Source organism: Camellia sinensis, chromosome 4 (genome assembly GCF_055761805.1).
Source record: "Camellia sinensis isolate YWXY chromosome 4, ASM5576180v1, whole genome shotgun sequence".
Lineage (NCBI taxonomy): Eukaryota > Viridiplantae > Streptophyta > Magnoliopsida > Ericales > Theaceae > Camellia > Camellia sinensis.
In genome coordinates this window covers 124,187,823-124,205,567 of record NC_138964.1, presented here as the reverse complement: position 1 = coordinate 124,205,567, position 17,745 = coordinate 124,187,823, and the positions used below count along the sequence as shown (strand labels likewise).

Here is a 17,745-nt window from a genome sequence, read left to right as displayed (position 1 = left end):
GTTGGTTTAGTCTATCGAGCATTGCTTTGCATGATTCTAGTGTTGTGTCTTTCACTAGCTTGTAATGCTTAAGTATTCTAGCATGTTGTGCATGAGTGTTTGCATGTTAGAGTCTTGCATTTCAAGCCAAGATTAGCATGTTGTTTGCATGTCATGTTGCTTGCTTTGCATTGTGTTCAATCGGATGTTGTGTTGAACACAAGATGGATTAGTTCATTTTATACTTGAAGTGATGAAGTGAGCCAACCACTCTTAGTCTTCATTGCCTTTGATTTCTCATGATAAGGAGATGGTCTAAGTGTCTTGTTTGTCATGCATTTATTAAATTTGTTCATGTTGGATCCTTGACCATCATGCATTGAGATGCTTGATTGATGGTTTTGGATCCAACGGTGCCTCTCCCTTGATGTTTTGAGGTAATATGCAGGGGCATAGTACGTACATACCCTTGGGAGACCCTCCATTTCCTCTGTTTCATGCTCTGTTGCAACTTGCTGTCACAGCACACCAGTGGCCGGCAGTTCTTCATTGTTGGCCGGTACCCTTTCATCTGTGGTCGGCACTGTGCATTCTTGGCTGGCAAGAGGGTCAGCAGCAACCATTCATGGCCGGCAGGCCACTGGTGCACTCTTCAGCACTGTTTTGGTGAGATCCGGTAGCAAGTTCTTGAAGACACCCTGCAAACAGAGCCTTAAGGGAGCAACCGGAGAGCTTTTCAGGGCGGCAACCGAGCATGCATCCTCTTCTTCTTCGAACAGAGCTGGAGCAGGTTAGTTTAATGCTTACTTGTTAGTTAGCATCAATTTGTAATTTAATTAGTTAATTAATTAATTAGTTAAGTATTGAAATGATTAGCAATTGGTTTGCTATTTATTCGACTTGGTTGTGTAATAATTAGTGTAATTAGATTATTAGATTAGTTAAGTAGCTTCGCTGAGAATAGCTTAGCTTTCGTCTGGACCCTCCGTCGAGAGGGCAAATTTTGTAATAAGTGTGCGTGTGTGTGATGCATGTCTTCCAACCCCACATCTTTCTCCCTTTTATTTACCAGCTTTTGATGGTTAGTTTTAGGGCATGTTTCAATTAGCATACTTATGCTTTGCTTCTATGCATGATTCATTCGTATTGCATGCACCGGGCTCGGCGCATCATTCAAACTGCATTTAATTTCGATACATTTACTTGAAAACATGTTTCAAAGCATGTTATCAATTGTAGCATTCATATGCCATCTTAGATAGCCGAACCTATTTTAGTTGCATTTTTGCATGCATTGCATTAGGCATCTTGTATAGTTAGGATCATGCATGATTTCTAATTAGCTTCTTTTTTCGCTCAGAATACACTATGAGTGTTTATGCTTTAGCATCCTTGCATGTGTGTAAGTGACTGCCATGATAGCATACTTGCCATGAGGCTAACTGCTTAAGTGTTTAACTGCATGAATGCCTGTGGATGAAGGCTTCATTGCTTGAATTGGAATAATTCATCAAAATGTGAGTTTTAAGCCCACTTGAGAGTGGCAAATCATGTTTTCTAAGCCCACTTGAGGGTGGCAAATCTGCATCTTAGCCTACTTGAGGGTAGCATCTTTCAAACCATTTTCGAAAAACAAACATGTGATGTTTTGTTCCAATTCTTACGATTGAGTCTATACTTGTATACTGTGCGCATCACATAGTAAGTTAGCCAAAAAATCGGAATAAGAATGCATGTGTTTTCAAAAACAACATATCATGTTAGTAAAGGCCGATCTTTGATTGGGCGAGCGGGGGTGCTCATTTCAGAACCTTCCCCTCTCGTACCCAAGTTCCCAAGCCGACGAAACTTTGGTGATGACGGACACGTGGCCTTTGGCACGAGTCAGGGTTTCCTAAATTTCCCAAAACAAAATATTTAGGTGGCAACTCTGAAATCTGGCAAAGCAGTCCATATTTGGCGCTTTTTGATTCAAAATTGATTTTTCAAAACTAATTGCCAGATTTGAACTTTTGGTGATTTATTAGTCTTACATTGCACTTTGTGAGATTAGATTCGAAACCGTGACAGGAGTCCGAACTGTAGTAGCTAGAACTACGATCCGTGCCCTCTCCGAAAAGGGGGCGCGCGGAGCGAGTTCAGGCAGTCTACAACTAGACTTGTCATATTGGCAGAATCAAACTCAGATTGGAACTAAGTACATATCAGTCAGATTAACAAAGTGGCCGAGGTTTGTTACCACGGCCAGTCTTTGTTTGAACCTGACCTCCGCAACAAGGTCAAAGCCCCAGGCTTAAATGAGAACCCAAGTGGAAGTTAGGTTCACATTAGGGGGCAGCGGGCTAGAAAATGATGCTTAACACTTGTTGAAATTTAAGAAAAATTTATAAGTTGAAGTTAAACCGAGGTCATGTTTAACACTTGTTGAAATTTGAGAAAAATTTACAAGTTGAAGTTAAACCGAAGTCATGTTTAACACTTGTTGAAATTTAAGAAAAATTTACAAGTTGAAGTTAAATCGAGGTCATGGTTAAACACTTGTTGAAATTTTTTAGAAAAATTTACAAGTTAAGCCAAGGTTGTAACGAAAAAAATACTTGCGTACTTGCTGAGATGAAAGCGTTGGTTTGTTTAAAGAAAGTGTTATACCCTGAGGAGATTGCACAGTCAAGGTATATATTGATAACTGCATTCAGATAAGGAAGTTCAATTACAAAAAGGCACTTTAGCCTGACATTAAAAAGTAGTTGTTCAGATTGCAAAGGTGGCATGTCGGCCAAATTAAAGCTTACACTGTTTTAAAGAGAAAGAAAAAAGTACAAAGTACAGAACAAAAGGAGAAAAACATCAAACTAAGACTCTTTGGCGTCTCTGGCTGGCTGGGTCTGGAGTTCAGAAGACAGCTGAGAAGATATCTCGGCGATAGGCTCAGCCGCGAGCTCGACATCAATTTCTTGAAGAGTTTGGTCGAGGCTCTTGTCGGCAATAGGCGCGTCTGATATTGCCTTCTCAAGAGGAGCGTCTTTTGAGACCTCACATTCCTCATCCTGAGTCAAGTCCAAGACTTGCTCATTTAGAGTAGGGGATTTGGCCTGAGTAGCTTCCTTCGTCTTCCTGACCAAAGCTTTCTCCTCAGACTTAGAATCGTCTTCAGATTGGCTTGGAGTAGGAGGGAATGGCAAGGGGAGGTCGCCGGCATTCTTGAGAGGGGAGTCCTCGGGGACATCTAGCTTTTTGAGGGCAGCCATCCAACCAAGTGTAAAACCCTTGTTACATGCCTGCCTCACTTGCTTCTTGTAGTCCTCCTTGACGTCGGCCGTCCCCTCGGCCTTTTCATCAGCAGCCTGGAAGCTCCTTTTGGGCCTCGACCATCTTTTGTTCGGCTTTTTTCTTTTCGGCCGTAAGGACCTTGGCATTGGCCTCAGCAGCATCAGCCTTTTCCTCGGCCTGATCCTTAGCTCTAATGGCTACCACGGCCTGGTCTGATAAAGTTTTCATCTTGGCCTCAGTCTTCTTGATGGTCTTTTGCAAACCAGAGACCTCCCTGATCTTGTCGGCCAACTCATTCCTCATTTCAAAAGCCTGCATTGAGAAGGAGTGGGCATGCTGGATCGCCTGAAAGAAAATGAACAAAACAAAAGTTAGTAGAAGTTCTAAAAGTATGGAAGAATAGAGAAAGAAAGATACCAAGTGTAAGGAACTTACTTGAACAGAATGCTGCAGCATCAAAGTGAAGTTTTCATACTCGCTCATCTCGACATTACGATCGAGATCTTCAAGAAGGAGCAAGGCTATTGTAAGGGCAATGCCGACGTTAATATCGATAGTGCTGTCGTTTACTCTGACCGGCCTGTCCTCCATTGTGATTGGGGGAGCCCAGGGGGAGTCAGACTTCAAAGAACCCGAAGCTGTCGACGACTCTGACCTCAGCCTCTTAGACCGATTTGATTGAGATGGTTCGGCCTCGGCAGGCCTCTTCTCGAGGACGGAGGTGGTCTTCCTGCTCTCGGCAATTTCAAAATTGGCAAGGTGTCCTTAGTGTCAATCTGAGTTACCGTTGCCTTAGACTGGGCCTTCTTCATTCTTTTGGGTTTTGGCTTTGGTTGAGGCTGGGATTGTGCTAGTTGAGCTATGACAGTATCAGGGATATTGGCCAGGAGATCTTCTGCAATTGCCTTCTTACGACCCATCTTGGTAGGAATTACAGTTCGACGTCAGCGTTGGGATGAAGGGATCAGCTGTGGAGCTGAGGTAGATGGTTGTTCTGCTGGATCTGAAGTTGACCCCTGATCTGGCCGAGATGATGAAGTCACTGATGAAGTTGTGGCAAAAGGATGAGACTTGCTTTTCTGCTTCCTTAGGATGTCGGGAAGCACCGACTTGTAGGTCGGGATGAAGTTGAGCAGTAAAGGAGCTCTCCGCTTGTGGACTGGAAGATCCAGCAACTTCTTAAGATCCTTGCTGGGGAAGAAGGACTTACGAAAGTCTTCTGGTGGTTGTGGTAGAGCTGCAAGAAAAACAGACGTTAGAACATATGGAAAGAATAAAGAATTAAAAGACTTGGAAAAAATACAACACTTGGCTCTTACCATTACCCTCTACGAATACTGTTCGGCTGAGAGGGTGGAGGTGAAGGTCGTCATTTGGAGCAAACTCCCAGTTGCCCGAGACAATGAAGTAATCATCCTCGGCTCCCTTGTTGGAGTCTAGGAGGTCGGCAACAAGTTTGTACTCGGTGGACCTCGGTTTGAGGTAGTAGATATAGCCTTTTTCTAACTTGAAGCCACACATAGTGTAGCAATATTGAATGTCGGCCAAGGTTACCCTAGCTTTTTCTTGGCTTGCTAAGGCAATTATACCATTGATAACTCGGTACGAGTTAATAGCAAGCTGCATCATGTTTAATTTGTAATAATGGAGGACTTCTCAGAAAAAGATGCCTAGTGGAAGCCAAAGTCCACACTCAATAAAGGCGACGACTGGGAAGGGCATAGAGTCGACTGTGGGCATAATGGAGTCGTCCTCCCCAGCCAACCTATGATGAACGTCAGCTGGGATGGAAAATTCCTGCCTAAAGTATTCTAGCCTGGTTGAGGTGTCTACCCTATGCTTCCACTTACCCATGATGTCGGCTTGGGGAAGGGTGTAGGATTTCAGAAAGAAGTGTTTTTTAAAAGGTTTTGAAGGACGTCGGCTAAAACCTAAATAGGTGCTGGGGAAAAAATTTGTGAGGATCTAAGGGGAATTCATTTCAGTTTTTCCTAAAATTGGTGGGTTCTACAAACAAGTCCTAAACCTAGATCTATGGAAACAAAGGTTAAAGGCACGAATCTGGAAAAGACACAGAAAACAGAAAACAAAGAACGTGTTTCAGAATCGAGAATGGTGATGAAACCATCAAGAAACACAAGACAAAAGTTTGCACAGGTGTGTAAGGCCAAGAACAGTGGCAAAAATCAACAAATGTGTGAGCAATGTGTATATATTTTACAGCGGATTGAGCAAAACGGAACAATGGAACAAATATACTCAATACGTGGGTCAAAATTACAAGAACAAATGAAGATCCAAGAACATGAATACAATCACAGTGGCAATATACAAACGTAATGGTATAAAGTGAAACAAGAAATTGAATCAAAGAAAGGAAGAGTGACTCACCGAAGAGAAATGAAGCCGAAGTAAAGTTCGCTGGGATCAGACGGTGGCCGAAAGCAAAGAAATGCAGCAGAAGCCTCGCCGGAGGAGAGAGTGAGACTGGTTGCAGAAAAAACTTGACAGAAGCAACAATGGGGATATTGAGAAGGTAAGAGAGAGAGAGAGTTTGAACAAAGACGATGATGTGAAGTAAAAACAAAAGAGAAAGGGAACAAGTTTTGTCAAAAACGCGAAGAGGCAGCAAAATGCAATTGATGTGCCTAGAACAACGTATTTGTCAGACGGCGCACGCAGGCGTGAGGCGACTTAATGGCGCGTAGTAGACACGGTCCAGTGGGGGATAGTCGCGTGGTAGAAACGGTTGAAATGTTGTGCGTAACAGCTCATGCGTGTAATAAAACTCTTGGAATTCTTGATCTAATGAAGCAATGACCTCGGCTGGTAGGAATATCTCGGCTAAATAACTTGAACAAACTAGGTTATTGGCTCTAAGGCCTTGATGAGACAGAATACAGGACCTGGTCGTGTGAAGCCGACGAATTATGACCTCGGTAATGAAAAATAGAGCTAGCTTAGCCGACATGCTAAACGGTTTGCAGAGATAGGTTCCTTCACCTCAGGATGTCGAGGTAATAGAACCTAGGGGGCAGTTGTGGGGACATATTTTTCTAGTACCAACACGTGGCCAAGATGACGCCAAAGTGTCAGCCGAGGTGCCACATGTCTTGGTCAAGACGCTGAGGTGATCTCGAATAGTCCGAGGTTATCTCCGAAGATATCGGAATCCGGGATAAGCGGATAAGGGACAAAAGTTCTAGAATGGGAGAAGACTACAGTTTGGATAAAGATAAGACTCTTAAAGAGTTTTATCCCAATCCTATTGGGAGTCCAAGATTAGCAGTAATCAGAGTCCATTGGGACTAGGTTTGTGTTGGATATAAAAGGGAGGCACCCTCATGGGTCTAAGGTACGCTTTTTGTATTCCAAATAGTGAGTTAAGCAATTTTGCTATCTTTGAGAGATAACTGACTTGATCGTCAGAGTGCTCCCGGGTGGATGAACCACCACCGGAAACTCTTCTTTTTGTTGACAGATCATTCGGTCTTAATCTATTTTGCCAATGCTCTCCAGTTGAATACTAGTTTGGTAGTGTGGTTAGAAATTCAATCACACATTAATCATAATCCAACCAATCAAACATGCAGATAAGATACAATGAACCCACAATTTGAGTAAGTTTTTTTGACAATTTTTTTTAGGCCTCTATGTTTTTTAATGATCTTGACATTTGTCATATTAATCGTGTAGTGGATTTTAGAGTGCAATGAGATGTAGGGTTCAGCTGGTCGAGTCATTTGATACATAGTGTACCCCCTCAAAAAAAAAAAAAAACAAAGTGTATGATTTTTAAATGAAACAGATCACAAAAATAAAAATAAAAATAATAATAATAATAATAATAAATAAAGAAAAGAAAGTATGTTCCTGCCATTTTGAAAGGATTAAAGAATCACTTAAACAACAACAAACACCTTTTACCATTATAAGGGAAAGGTTATTATATGTATTTTTTTTTTTTTAATACATCTTATGTAAAAAGTATAATTTTTATCATAAAATATATAATTTTTATAAGTTTAGTTATATATAATTTTTAGGTGGACATCATAATTTTACAATTCATAATTTCATCAGAAAAAATTTATAATTTTTCTCACAAAAATGATGCAAGTGCACATTATAGCATTTTCATATTACAATTAGGGAAATTCTAATATACACACCCTTAAAAGAGGTGTACTATATGTACTCTTAATTATGTCATTTTCTTGTTTAGTTATGACATTATTTTATGACTAATGAAATCTTTAATTATGGCTCATATTGTATTTAGTTATGATAGTTTTTTTTTTTAATTATGACTCAAAAAATATGAAATTATATTATTTTCTTCTTTAATTATAAAGTGCATATGGTACACACTTTCTGTGAGATGAGAAGCATAGTGTTTCCCTATAAATTAACTTTCCTACTAACATTTGGCAAGTTGGGTTTGGACTTTTTATTAGCTAAAATTTTACAAAAAGATAAAATAGGCTAAAATAGTCAATAAGATAAAATGTCACATTAAATCTATAATCATTTTACTTTTTCTCTCATAAACATTACATCCAATTATAAAAAAATTCAATCATCTTCCCAAATACAATTATTTTAGCCTACTAAAATAGTTAAAAATTAATATAACCTACTAAAATAACCAACATCCCAAATGAGGCCTACATTGTAAATAAAGAAAAATTCTACTATATACACCACTACCTTATGCACTCTTAAGTTATGCAATTTTCTTCTTTAATTATGATTTTATTTTAGTTATAACTCGTAAGATTTTTTATTATATTTCATGTGTTATTTAGTTATGATTTTTTCATTTTAGTTATACCTCAAAAAGTATAAAATTATATATTTTTTAATTATAAAATAGATATGATACATACTTTTTTATGTATATACCATAATATTTCCCGTAAATAAATTATTGAAAGAAAAAGAGAAAAAGAATTCTGAAAACCCAATTGATCAACCCCACCTCCATTTTTAATAGTAAACAATATTATGCAGACTGTTTCTGTAGCCGTAAAGCTCATATTCTATGGTGGAAATGTGAGTTTAGGTTAAAATAAATAAGGAAAAAATATGTTAAAATAATTAATAATATAAAATTTTATATTTAAATAATAATATTTTTTAATTTTTTTTCTCATAATCACTAAATTAACTATAAAAAAAAAGTCAATTATCATCTTAGACACAATTTTTTTAATAAATTAAAATAATGAAAAAAAAAAATTTAAAGAACCAACATATTTTCAAACGTGGCCTTGTTTCATCTTCCCTTGCAAGGTTGTTTCTTGAACTCGCCGGAAGTCATCTATGTATATATATATATATGTATATGTATATTTATGTCTCTTTCAATCTGATGATACAGTTCGTTCCAATGAACGGGTCGAACTGACCCACGCTCCTCAATCCTACGTCTGAATGACCAAGCCTACCGAAAGACCTGCACAAGAGTTCAACGGGGAACGGGGAGTCCCCCAGCGAACCCTCCGACGAGCAAGTTAGAGAGAGAAGTAGAGTGTAGAGATAAATTAGAGATAGGAAGCTTAACCTTCTTTTTGTCTTCGACCTTTGCTTATATCCTCTAGTAATCATTTCGTTGTCCCTTCCGACCTGTCATCTTGGCCGAAAGTCTATGCTCTAGCTTACCTTGTTCATGGTGAAGACGTTATGTCCCAACGGAGAGGGCTTGTCGCAATAAATGCTGTGAGGGGCTTCATTAATGGCGATATGCAGTAGCAATAAAACTTTGCAGATCTTTGTCTGCTTGTGTGGCTTGCTCTTCTCTTGACATGTGTCTTGATATCATTGGTTCTTATTGCTACATGGGGCTTCGGAAGTGCTGGGCCTTAGTATTTGAGTTGTGCATTGGGCCCTAAATGGTGGGCTATGATCTTTGTGGGCTTATCCATGTCAGTAGTCCCCCATTCCTAAGTGCAGCTTTATTCCAACAAAGGGAATAATCAAGAAACGAAAGGTGGTGAGAAACCAGCAAGGTGAAGGTCGGCCGAGGGGAGTGACCGACCATGAGGAGGGCTGACCGCGAAGGGTGGCCGAGTGGAGGGGCCGACCATGGGGAGGGGCGACCGCGAAGGGTGGCCGAGTGGAGGGGCCGACTACGAGGAGGACCGACTGGGAAGGGTGGCCAAGTGGAGAGGCCGACCACGAGGAGGGCCGACCGCGAAAGGTGGTCGAGTGGAGGGACCGACTACGAGGAGGGCCGATCGTGAAGGGTGGCCGAGCGAAGGGACCGACCATGAGGAGGGCCGATCGCAAAAGGTGGCCGAGTGAAGGGGCCGACCATGAGGAGGACCGACCTCGAAGGGTGGTTGAGCGGAGGGACCGACTATGGAGAGGGCCAACCACGAAGGGTAGGTGGTGGTGCGCGGGGCTCGAGGGACGACGGGGCACGTGGTGATTTGAAGTGGAAATGACAGGGTAGGGAAGGGGGCATTGAATCGTGGTCGTATACGTGGCAGAATCTGAGAGCGGGGAAGGTTAGACGTTGGGCAATAAGTGAAACGATAGGTCATTATAGGGTGTTTGAAAAGACAGTTTTGGCGAATTTGGGAAAATTTTCAAACTGGCAAAAATTAATTGTGATCCTTGGAATACAGGCAAGCCTTGGGCTTTTGGTATTATTCGTTTTACCTACTTTTTTGTGAAAAATCAAAACATTCAAAGTGTAAACTCTTTCGTGTCGAGTGATACGCCGTTGCAATATTTTGTGGATTGCCTCACACCAGCATCTGAAGCTATTCGCAGACACACGAGAGAGATGGCCCAAGGGGAAGCAACAAATGCAAGGGTTGATCCATTGGGCGATGATGATGCGGTAGATTTGGCGGAGCAGTACAGGGCGGAGAGGCGAATGGGAAGCGAGGGGAAGCCGGCGGGGCGACCTCATTCGTCCACAATTATTGCGGCTACACGGCCAATTAGTGAGGTTAAGCCCGATCACTGGCATACAAAGGCCGACAAGTCGACCGTTACGGCGGAGGAGTTGGAGGGTATGCGCAAGAAATACTAGATCCCCATAGAAATAGAGTTAAAGTCACCAGCATCACAAGAGAGGGCGTCCGATACGCGACCGGGGTAATTTTCCCTATACGAGGAGGCGCTAAAAGGGGGTTTGAGGTTGTCACTCCCCCGGATAGTAGTGGAGGTATTGGATCGGTTGGAGGTGGCTCCAACCCAACTGATGCCCAATGCGTGGAAGATCTTACTGGCTTGTGCAAGCGCGTGGCCGCAGGCGAACAAGGGGGCTGAAATGACGGTGGACGAGTTTTTTGCATGCTACAAAGCGTCGGGCCAGCAAGAAACTTGGGTGACTTTGCAAGCAGCAGAAGGAGGGGCCTGGTGGCGGGGTTGCCATCATCAATAAAGGGGTGGAGACCGCTGTGCTTCTACGTGTCCGCAAACGGAGGAGTTGGAGTGCGCACAGTGTGGAGAGTGCCCACCAAGTCTCTGGAGCCAAAGGTGAGAGCAGTAGCAGAGGAGAGGGTGAAGAAGGTGAAGGCATGGAGGGAGAGGGAGGGGGTCAAATGGGACGACCTCGTTCAGTCCTCAGCCTTGTTTGCAGCCAAGCTGGGTCCTCAGCCGACCGGTGGAGACTTTACGCCAGTAGAATTAGAGGCGAGGAGGAGGGCGCAGGAGGCGGAGGATAGGGCGATGTTTGCTAAGGCTAATAAATACAAAGGGACGCAGGTACATCGTCCGCCGAAGGCAATTTTGAAGGAAAGAATCCGATCGCATCCCAAACCACTGGGGGAAAAGGACTTGGGTGATTTTGAGCCAAGGTCACCCCCAAGTGACCCGTTGAAGAAAAGGGCCAACAGGGAGATGGAGGGTGTAGGGAAGAAGAAGAGAAGGGTAAGAAAGAGGGAGGAGGGGCCCGCCTTGAAGCAGGTGGAAGAGGTAATGGCATAGAAGGCCTCCGGAGTGGGATTGGCGGAAGGAATGGATAGTGGGGGGACGGTCCTTGAAAATCCAATGGAAGGTGGGGTGATGTGAGCTAGGGAGGGGGTAGAGCAGCAGCCAAAGGATGGACCTGCCCCCCAAGAGAATGGGGAAGGGGTTAGGTTGAAGACTGCTTTCTACCACGTTGCAGCAGTATCTAGGTGATTGGAGGGAGAAGGAGGCCCAGCCAGGACTGCTGCCGACCGGTTCTTGGGCATGGTGGAAGATGTGACAGTGCACTCGATGGCCAGTTTCATCGTGGTCAAACTGCTAAGGGGGTTGTGCTCAGCTCAGATGGAGGCAACTACCTTGGTAGGGGCCCTGCTAAACAAGGCTGCGGCTACCAAAGGCGAAATGAGGCCATTGATGGTAAAGTTAGAGGAGACGAAGGCCCAACTTGAAAGTTTAAAGAAGGAGAGTGTGGGCTGGAGAAGGGCTGCGTGGAGTGCGTGTGCCAGGGAGTTGGAGGAGGCTCATAAGGCAAAGAAGATGGAGGTGTTGGCGATGGTGCAGAGCAACGTTGCCGATCATGCCCATGCTGAGTTGCTCGCGGCCAAGTTGGAGCTGGAGGACGGACGCCGCAAGGTGGTGTTACTCGAGTTCCAGCTGGCTAGCAAGCAAAAGAAGCTGGAAAATGCCCAAAATGCTTGCACTGTCGCCAACGAGTGGTTTGAAGAGGCCATAACCAGTAATGAAGATCTAGGCGCCCAGTGGGTCAAAGAAAAGAAAGAAGCAGACCTGAAGATTACTGGGTTGGAGCGGGATCTTGCAGACGAGCGTGCCAAGGCAGCGTTGAAGAAGGAGTTAGGGGAAGAGAAGACCAAGGCAGCCTCTGAGAGGGCAGCATACCTCGACTTGTGCGTCGCTGCAGTAGAGCAGTTCAAGGGGTCTGCTGACTTCCAGATGGCGATCGATGTTGCAATCGCCAGTAACTTGGCAACGGAGGCGTCTGGGGGGGTTGGTCCGTCGGGGCGACCACTGGGAGAAAGAGTGAAAAAGAAGTAATTCAGAGCTTCCAGGGGTCGGACTTTTACAAACACGAGATGGCTGAGTACTGGGACAACGGTTAGAAGATGTTTAAGCGCAAAGCAGAAAAGCTATTCCCAGACTTGGACCTCAGCAATTTAAAGATTGATGAAGACGACGTGGCTCAGACCCCCCTAGACGAGGGTGTTGAAGAAGAAGATCTCGCCTCAAGTGAAGAGGAGTGAGTGGTGTGGAGAAAATTTGTACTTAGGATTTTGGTTGTTTTTGGTGTTGTTTGTTTGTTTGTTTGTTTTTTTTTTTTTTTTTTTTTTTTTTGAATTACTGTAATAAACTCATGTACAAGTTTGTGAATGAATAAAATTATGACTTGTGTTTGGCATACTGTTGTTTTTATGTTTATGATTTTGCAATGAACCTCAATTTATGTTTGTGTAATCATTGTGAAGTATAAGATGTAAGAAAACCTCAATGCAGAGTGAAGTTTAAAACGTAAGAAAACCTCAATGCAGAGTGAAGTTTTAAAACGTAAGAAAACCTCAATGCAGAGTGAAGTTTAAAATGTAAGAAAACCTCAATGCAAAGTGAAGTTGTGAATCATGACCCAGCAAGGAGCCAGTCTGACTTAGAATACATTGAACCGGAATTTGCCTAAGTATGGCAACTATGCTATGATCATAAAGTTGTAATGGTGGCTCAGATTGGCTGAGGCTTTAAGTAGCTCGGTTTGGCCGAGCTCTTCATGCTCAGTATGGCTGAGGCTTTAAGTAACTCGGTCTAGCCGAGCTCTTCATGCTCAATTTGGCTGAGGCTTTAAGTAACTTGGTCTGGCCGAGCTTTTCATGCTCAGTCTAGCTAAGGCTTTAAGTAGCTCGGTCTGGCCGAGCTCTTCATGCTCAGTTTAGCTGACGCTTTAAGTAACTCGGTCTGGCCGAGCTCTTCATGCTCAGTCTGGCTGAGGTTTTAAGTAGCTCGGTCTGGCCGAGCTCTTCATACTCAGTCTAGCTGAGGCTTTTAAGTAACTCGGTCTGGCCGAGCTCTTCATGCTCAGTCTGGCTGAGGCTTTAAGTGACTCGGTCTGGCCGAGCTCTTCATGGCGTTATTGAAATACCACACAAATAACTGAGATAGAAGCTTGTTGTCATACGAAGTGCAGCCCATTTGATCATAAATTTACACCATATGAGGAGAGAATGAGAGCATACAAGTGCGTAGATTGTCAAAAAGAAAATACAGCGATTAATCAATACAAAAATACAACTTCTATTGAAAATAACGCTTTAAATGCTCAGCGTTCCAAAGATGGGAGAGGTCTCGACCTTCCATATCCTGAAGTCGGTAAGTACCTGGACGAGGTCTGGCTTTCACAACATAATGTCCTTCCCACTTGGCTACCAGTTTACCCTCAATCGGATTTTTGGTGGAAGAGTTGCTTCTCGCAAAACAAAATCCCCCACTGCGAATTCCCTCGGTCTGACTTTGCGGTTGTAGTGTGTTCTCATTTTCTGTTGGTATGAGACCCGTCTGACTGCAGTGGTTTCTCGGAGCTCTTCAATTAGGTTCAGGTCTGCCCGACGCAGCTCTTCAGTTAGTTCTGGATTCGGATGTAGAACCCTTGGGGTAGAAAGATCGATTTCCACTGGGATGACCGCCTCAACGCCGTATGTTAAGCGAAAGGGGGTCTCTCCAGTGGGAGTTCGAGCGGTAGTGCGGTAGGCCCAGAGTACATTCGGTAGTTCCTCAGCCCAGAGTCCCTTAGCAGCTTCCAACTTGGTTTTGATGATCTTCAGAAGAGAACGGTTGGTGACCTCAACTTGGCTATTGGCTTGGGGATGACCTGGGGAAGAGAAACATGGCTGGATTCGAAACTCTGCATAGAATTTCCTGAAGTTAGCATTGTTGAATTGTTTGCCGTTGTCAGAGACGATGGCTTGAGGGATGCCAAATCTGCACATGATCGACTGCCAGATAAATCTGGTTGTGTTTCGCTTGGTAATTGTGGCAAGGGGCTCTGCCTTCACCCATTTAATGAAGTAATCAATGGCGACGACGGTGAATTTGGTTTGACCTCGGCCAGTGGGCAATGGGCCAACTAGGTCGATCCCCCATTTGGCGAATGGGTAGGGACTGCAAAGTGTGATCAATTCCGTGGGAGGAGCATGGGGGATGTTGGCAAAACGTTGGCATTTATTACATTTGAGCACAAAGTCAATCGCATCCTGATTGAGAGTAGGCCAGAAATAACCAGTGCGAAGTATTTTTTGGGCTAGGGACCGGGCACCCGAATGATTACCACAGATACCCTCATAGACTTCCCTCATCACGTAGGTTGCTTGAGCTGGACTGAGGCATCGCAGATACGGGCGTGAAAAGTCACATTTGTACAAGAGGCCGCTGACAAGAATGTAGTTGGACGACCGGGCCCTCACTTTGGCGGCTTGCTGTTTATCGTAGTTCCCCTGTTGTCAGAAATAAAAAGATGTCCGCCGCCCAAGGAATGGGTTCATTTTGGAGGAAGTAGACTTGCTGTTGGTTTGGGAAAATGGCTGGATGGGCTAGGTACTCGAGGCAGACACCGTGGCTGAGGTCTGACTAGTCTGCCGAAGCCAACTGAGCTATTTTATCTGCCTTGGAGTTTTTGGTCCGAGGGATGTGCTTGATATGGAATCTGGTGAAGAGGCGAGCGAGAGGGAGTGCAATATCCCGATAAGCCCGCATTGTGTCTTCTTTGGCATCGAATTTCCCTGTGATTTGACCGACAATGAGCTGGGAATCGCTGAACACTTGGATATGGCTAACACCAATGTCTCTGGTGAGGCGGAAACCTGCAATCAACGCCTTATATTCGACTTCATTATTGCTTGCATCGAACAAGAAACGGAGGGCGTATTTGAAATAATCACCCTCAGGGATGGTGAGGATGAGACCAGCCCCACTGCCTTCCTTGCAGGATGATCCGTCGACATTGAGGGTCCAGGAGTGGGGGTCTTTTAGTTCGGTAGGGGTTGGTGGGGGTGGAGGAGCTGTGGTTGGGATGAGATTAGTGAATTCCAGGATTAAATCGGCAACAGCTTGCCCCTTAATGGCTGTCCGAGGCCAGTAGGAGATATCAAACTGGCTGAGTTCAATCGACCATTGCATAAGTTTGCCGGAGAGCTCTGGTTGTTGCATGATCTTTTTCAATGGTTGGTCAGTGAGGACCACTATGGAATGGGCTTGGAAGTAAGGATGAAGTCATCTAGAGGCGGTGACCAAGGCCAAGGACATTTTTTCTAACAATGGGTAATTCTGTTCCGCTCCCCTGAGAGCCCGACTGATGTAGTAGACCGGCCGTTGGACGGAGCTGTCTTCCCTGATGAGAGCTGCGCTGACTGCGATGTTTGAAACGGCTAAATAGAGGAAGAGAGGCTCGCCCGTGATTGCCTGAGAAAGGAAAGGGGTTGGCCATGCACTGTTTCAATTGTTGAAAGGCCTCTTCGGACTCGGCTGTCCACTCAAAAGTTTGCCGAAGAACTTTGAAGAAGGGGAGGCACTTGTCCGTTGCACGAGAAATGAAGCGGTTAAGGGCGGCAACTCGGCCAGTAAGTCTTTGAACCTCCTTAATCGTTCTGGGTGACTGCATTTCAATCAAGGCCTTGATCTTTTCGGGGTTAGCTTCAATGCCCCGCTGACTGACCATGAAACCCAGAAACTTTCCAGATCCTACGCCGAAGGCGCATTTCTCCGGATTGAGCTTCATTTGGTACTTTCGTAGGGTGGCGAAGGTCTCTCGCAGGTCGTCCAAATGATCAGTGGAGAGCTTGCTCTTGACTAGCATGTCATCGACATATACTTCCATGTTCCGACCTATCTGATGATGAAAGACAGCATTGACCAACCGTTGGTAGGTGGCGCCAGCATTCTTCAACCCAAATGGCATCACACGGTAATGGTAGGTACCACGGTCGGTGATGAAGGATGTGTGTTCCCGATCAGACGGGTGCATCAGAATTTGGTTGTACCCGGAGAAGACATCCATGAAGCTGAGCATTTGATGACCGGTTGTGGCGTCAACCAGCAGATCTATGCGAGGAAGGGGATAGCTGTCTTTGGGGCAAGCTCAGTTGAGGTCAAAGTAGTCGACACAGAGTCGCCATTTACCGTTGTTCTTACGGACTAGGACCACGTTTGACAACCATCTAGGGTAGTCCACGTTCTTGATGAATTGTGCCTCAAGGAGCTTATCTACTTCTGCAGCAATGAGAGTGTTGTGCTCTGGATGAAAGATGTGTTGCTTCTGGCGGAAGGGTCGGAAATGGGGTTCAATGCTGAGGCGATGGATTATGAAGGAGGGGTCGATACCTAGCATATCGGAGTGGGTCCAGAAAAAAACATCTTTGTGCTCGATCAAGAGGGCGGTAAGGTCGAATTTTGCCTGGGTGGATAGTTGGCTGCCGATCTTGGTAGTTTTTGCTGGGTTGGTGGGATCGATGAGTACCTCGACAAGTTCTTTCACTGGTTTCCCCCTAACCAACTCGTCATCGTCTCTGACATCGAGTCCTTCAATGATCATGGCCTCCTTTAGCTTGACTTTTTTAAGTGAGGCAACATAACATTCTCTGGCCCCAGTCTGCTCTCCCCTTACTATTCCGACCCCAAGATTGGTGGGGAACTTGATGGCAAGGTGGTAAGTGGATGTGATAGCTTGGAAAACATTTAGGGCAGTGCGGCCAAGGATGATGATATAGGTAGAGGGGCAGTCAATAACAAGGAAGGTGAGTACCTTGGTGGCCTGACGCGGGTACTCGCCGATTGTGATGGGAAGATCGATAGAGTCGATGGAGGTCACCCGGTCGCCAGTAAAACCGACCAAAGGGGTTTGGAGAGGAGACAGACTTTTTTTCCCGATCTTGAGCTGGCGGAAGCAATTGAGGAAGATGATGTCTGAAGAACTGTCGTTGTCGATGAGAACCCGTCTGACATTGTAATTGGAGAGGAGAGCGGAAATGACGAGAGGGTCGTCATGGGGGTAACGGATGCCTGTGCAGTCGGCGTCCGTAAAGGTGATATGCTCGGTCCACTGCCGGGGCTGTTTGGGGGGTCGGTCCAACGTGGCAACTTCTTTGTCTGAGCCCTACCTTATTTTTCTGAGTTCTGCCCGCTGAGCCGAGCGGGATGGTCCACCACAAACAAGCCCACCGAAAATAACTCAAATTTTTCCAACAGGTGGGGCAGGGTTGCCTTGTGCCCGAGGTTGCTGTGGAGGGCGATCATGACCTTGGTTAGGTTGTGCTGGTTGTCGGGGAGGGGTGCGCCGGCGGTTATTTCTAGTAGGTTCAGTCTGTTGTGTCTGCTGAGGATGAGTATCCGTGAATCGACTGACACGTCCTTGACGAATTAAGCCCTCGACCTGATCTTTGAGGTTAACACACTCCTCGGTATTATGGTCGTGGTCCTGGTGAAAACGGCAATATTTGGACTGGTCTCTCCGACTTGAAGGAGTTCGTGATGGTTGGGGGCATTTTAGGGGGTAGTCCTACTGAATCTGATTGAGGACTT

At 44.8% G+C, this 17,745-nt stretch overlaps 1 protein-coding gene across 1 annotated transcript; it reads right to left on the bottom strand.

Annotated features, from left to right (window-relative positions):
• Positions 1-14,799: 14,799 nt before the first annotated feature.
• LOC145824021 (uncharacterized) lies at positions 14,800-15,378 on the bottom strand. Its single transcript, XM_082923604.1, has one exon. It carries the CDS (start codon positions 15,376-15,378, stop codon positions 14,800-14,802), a length of 579 nt encoding a protein of 192 aa, XP_082779730.1.
• Positions 15,379-17,745: the final 2,367 nt, after the last annotated feature.

Bases quoted from the DNA above. Each gene is read 5' to 3' on its own strand.
- LOC145824021 (XM_082923604.1), bottom strand. From the start codon at position 15,378: ATGCAACAACCAGAGCTCTCCGGCAAACTTATGCAATGGTCGATTGAA.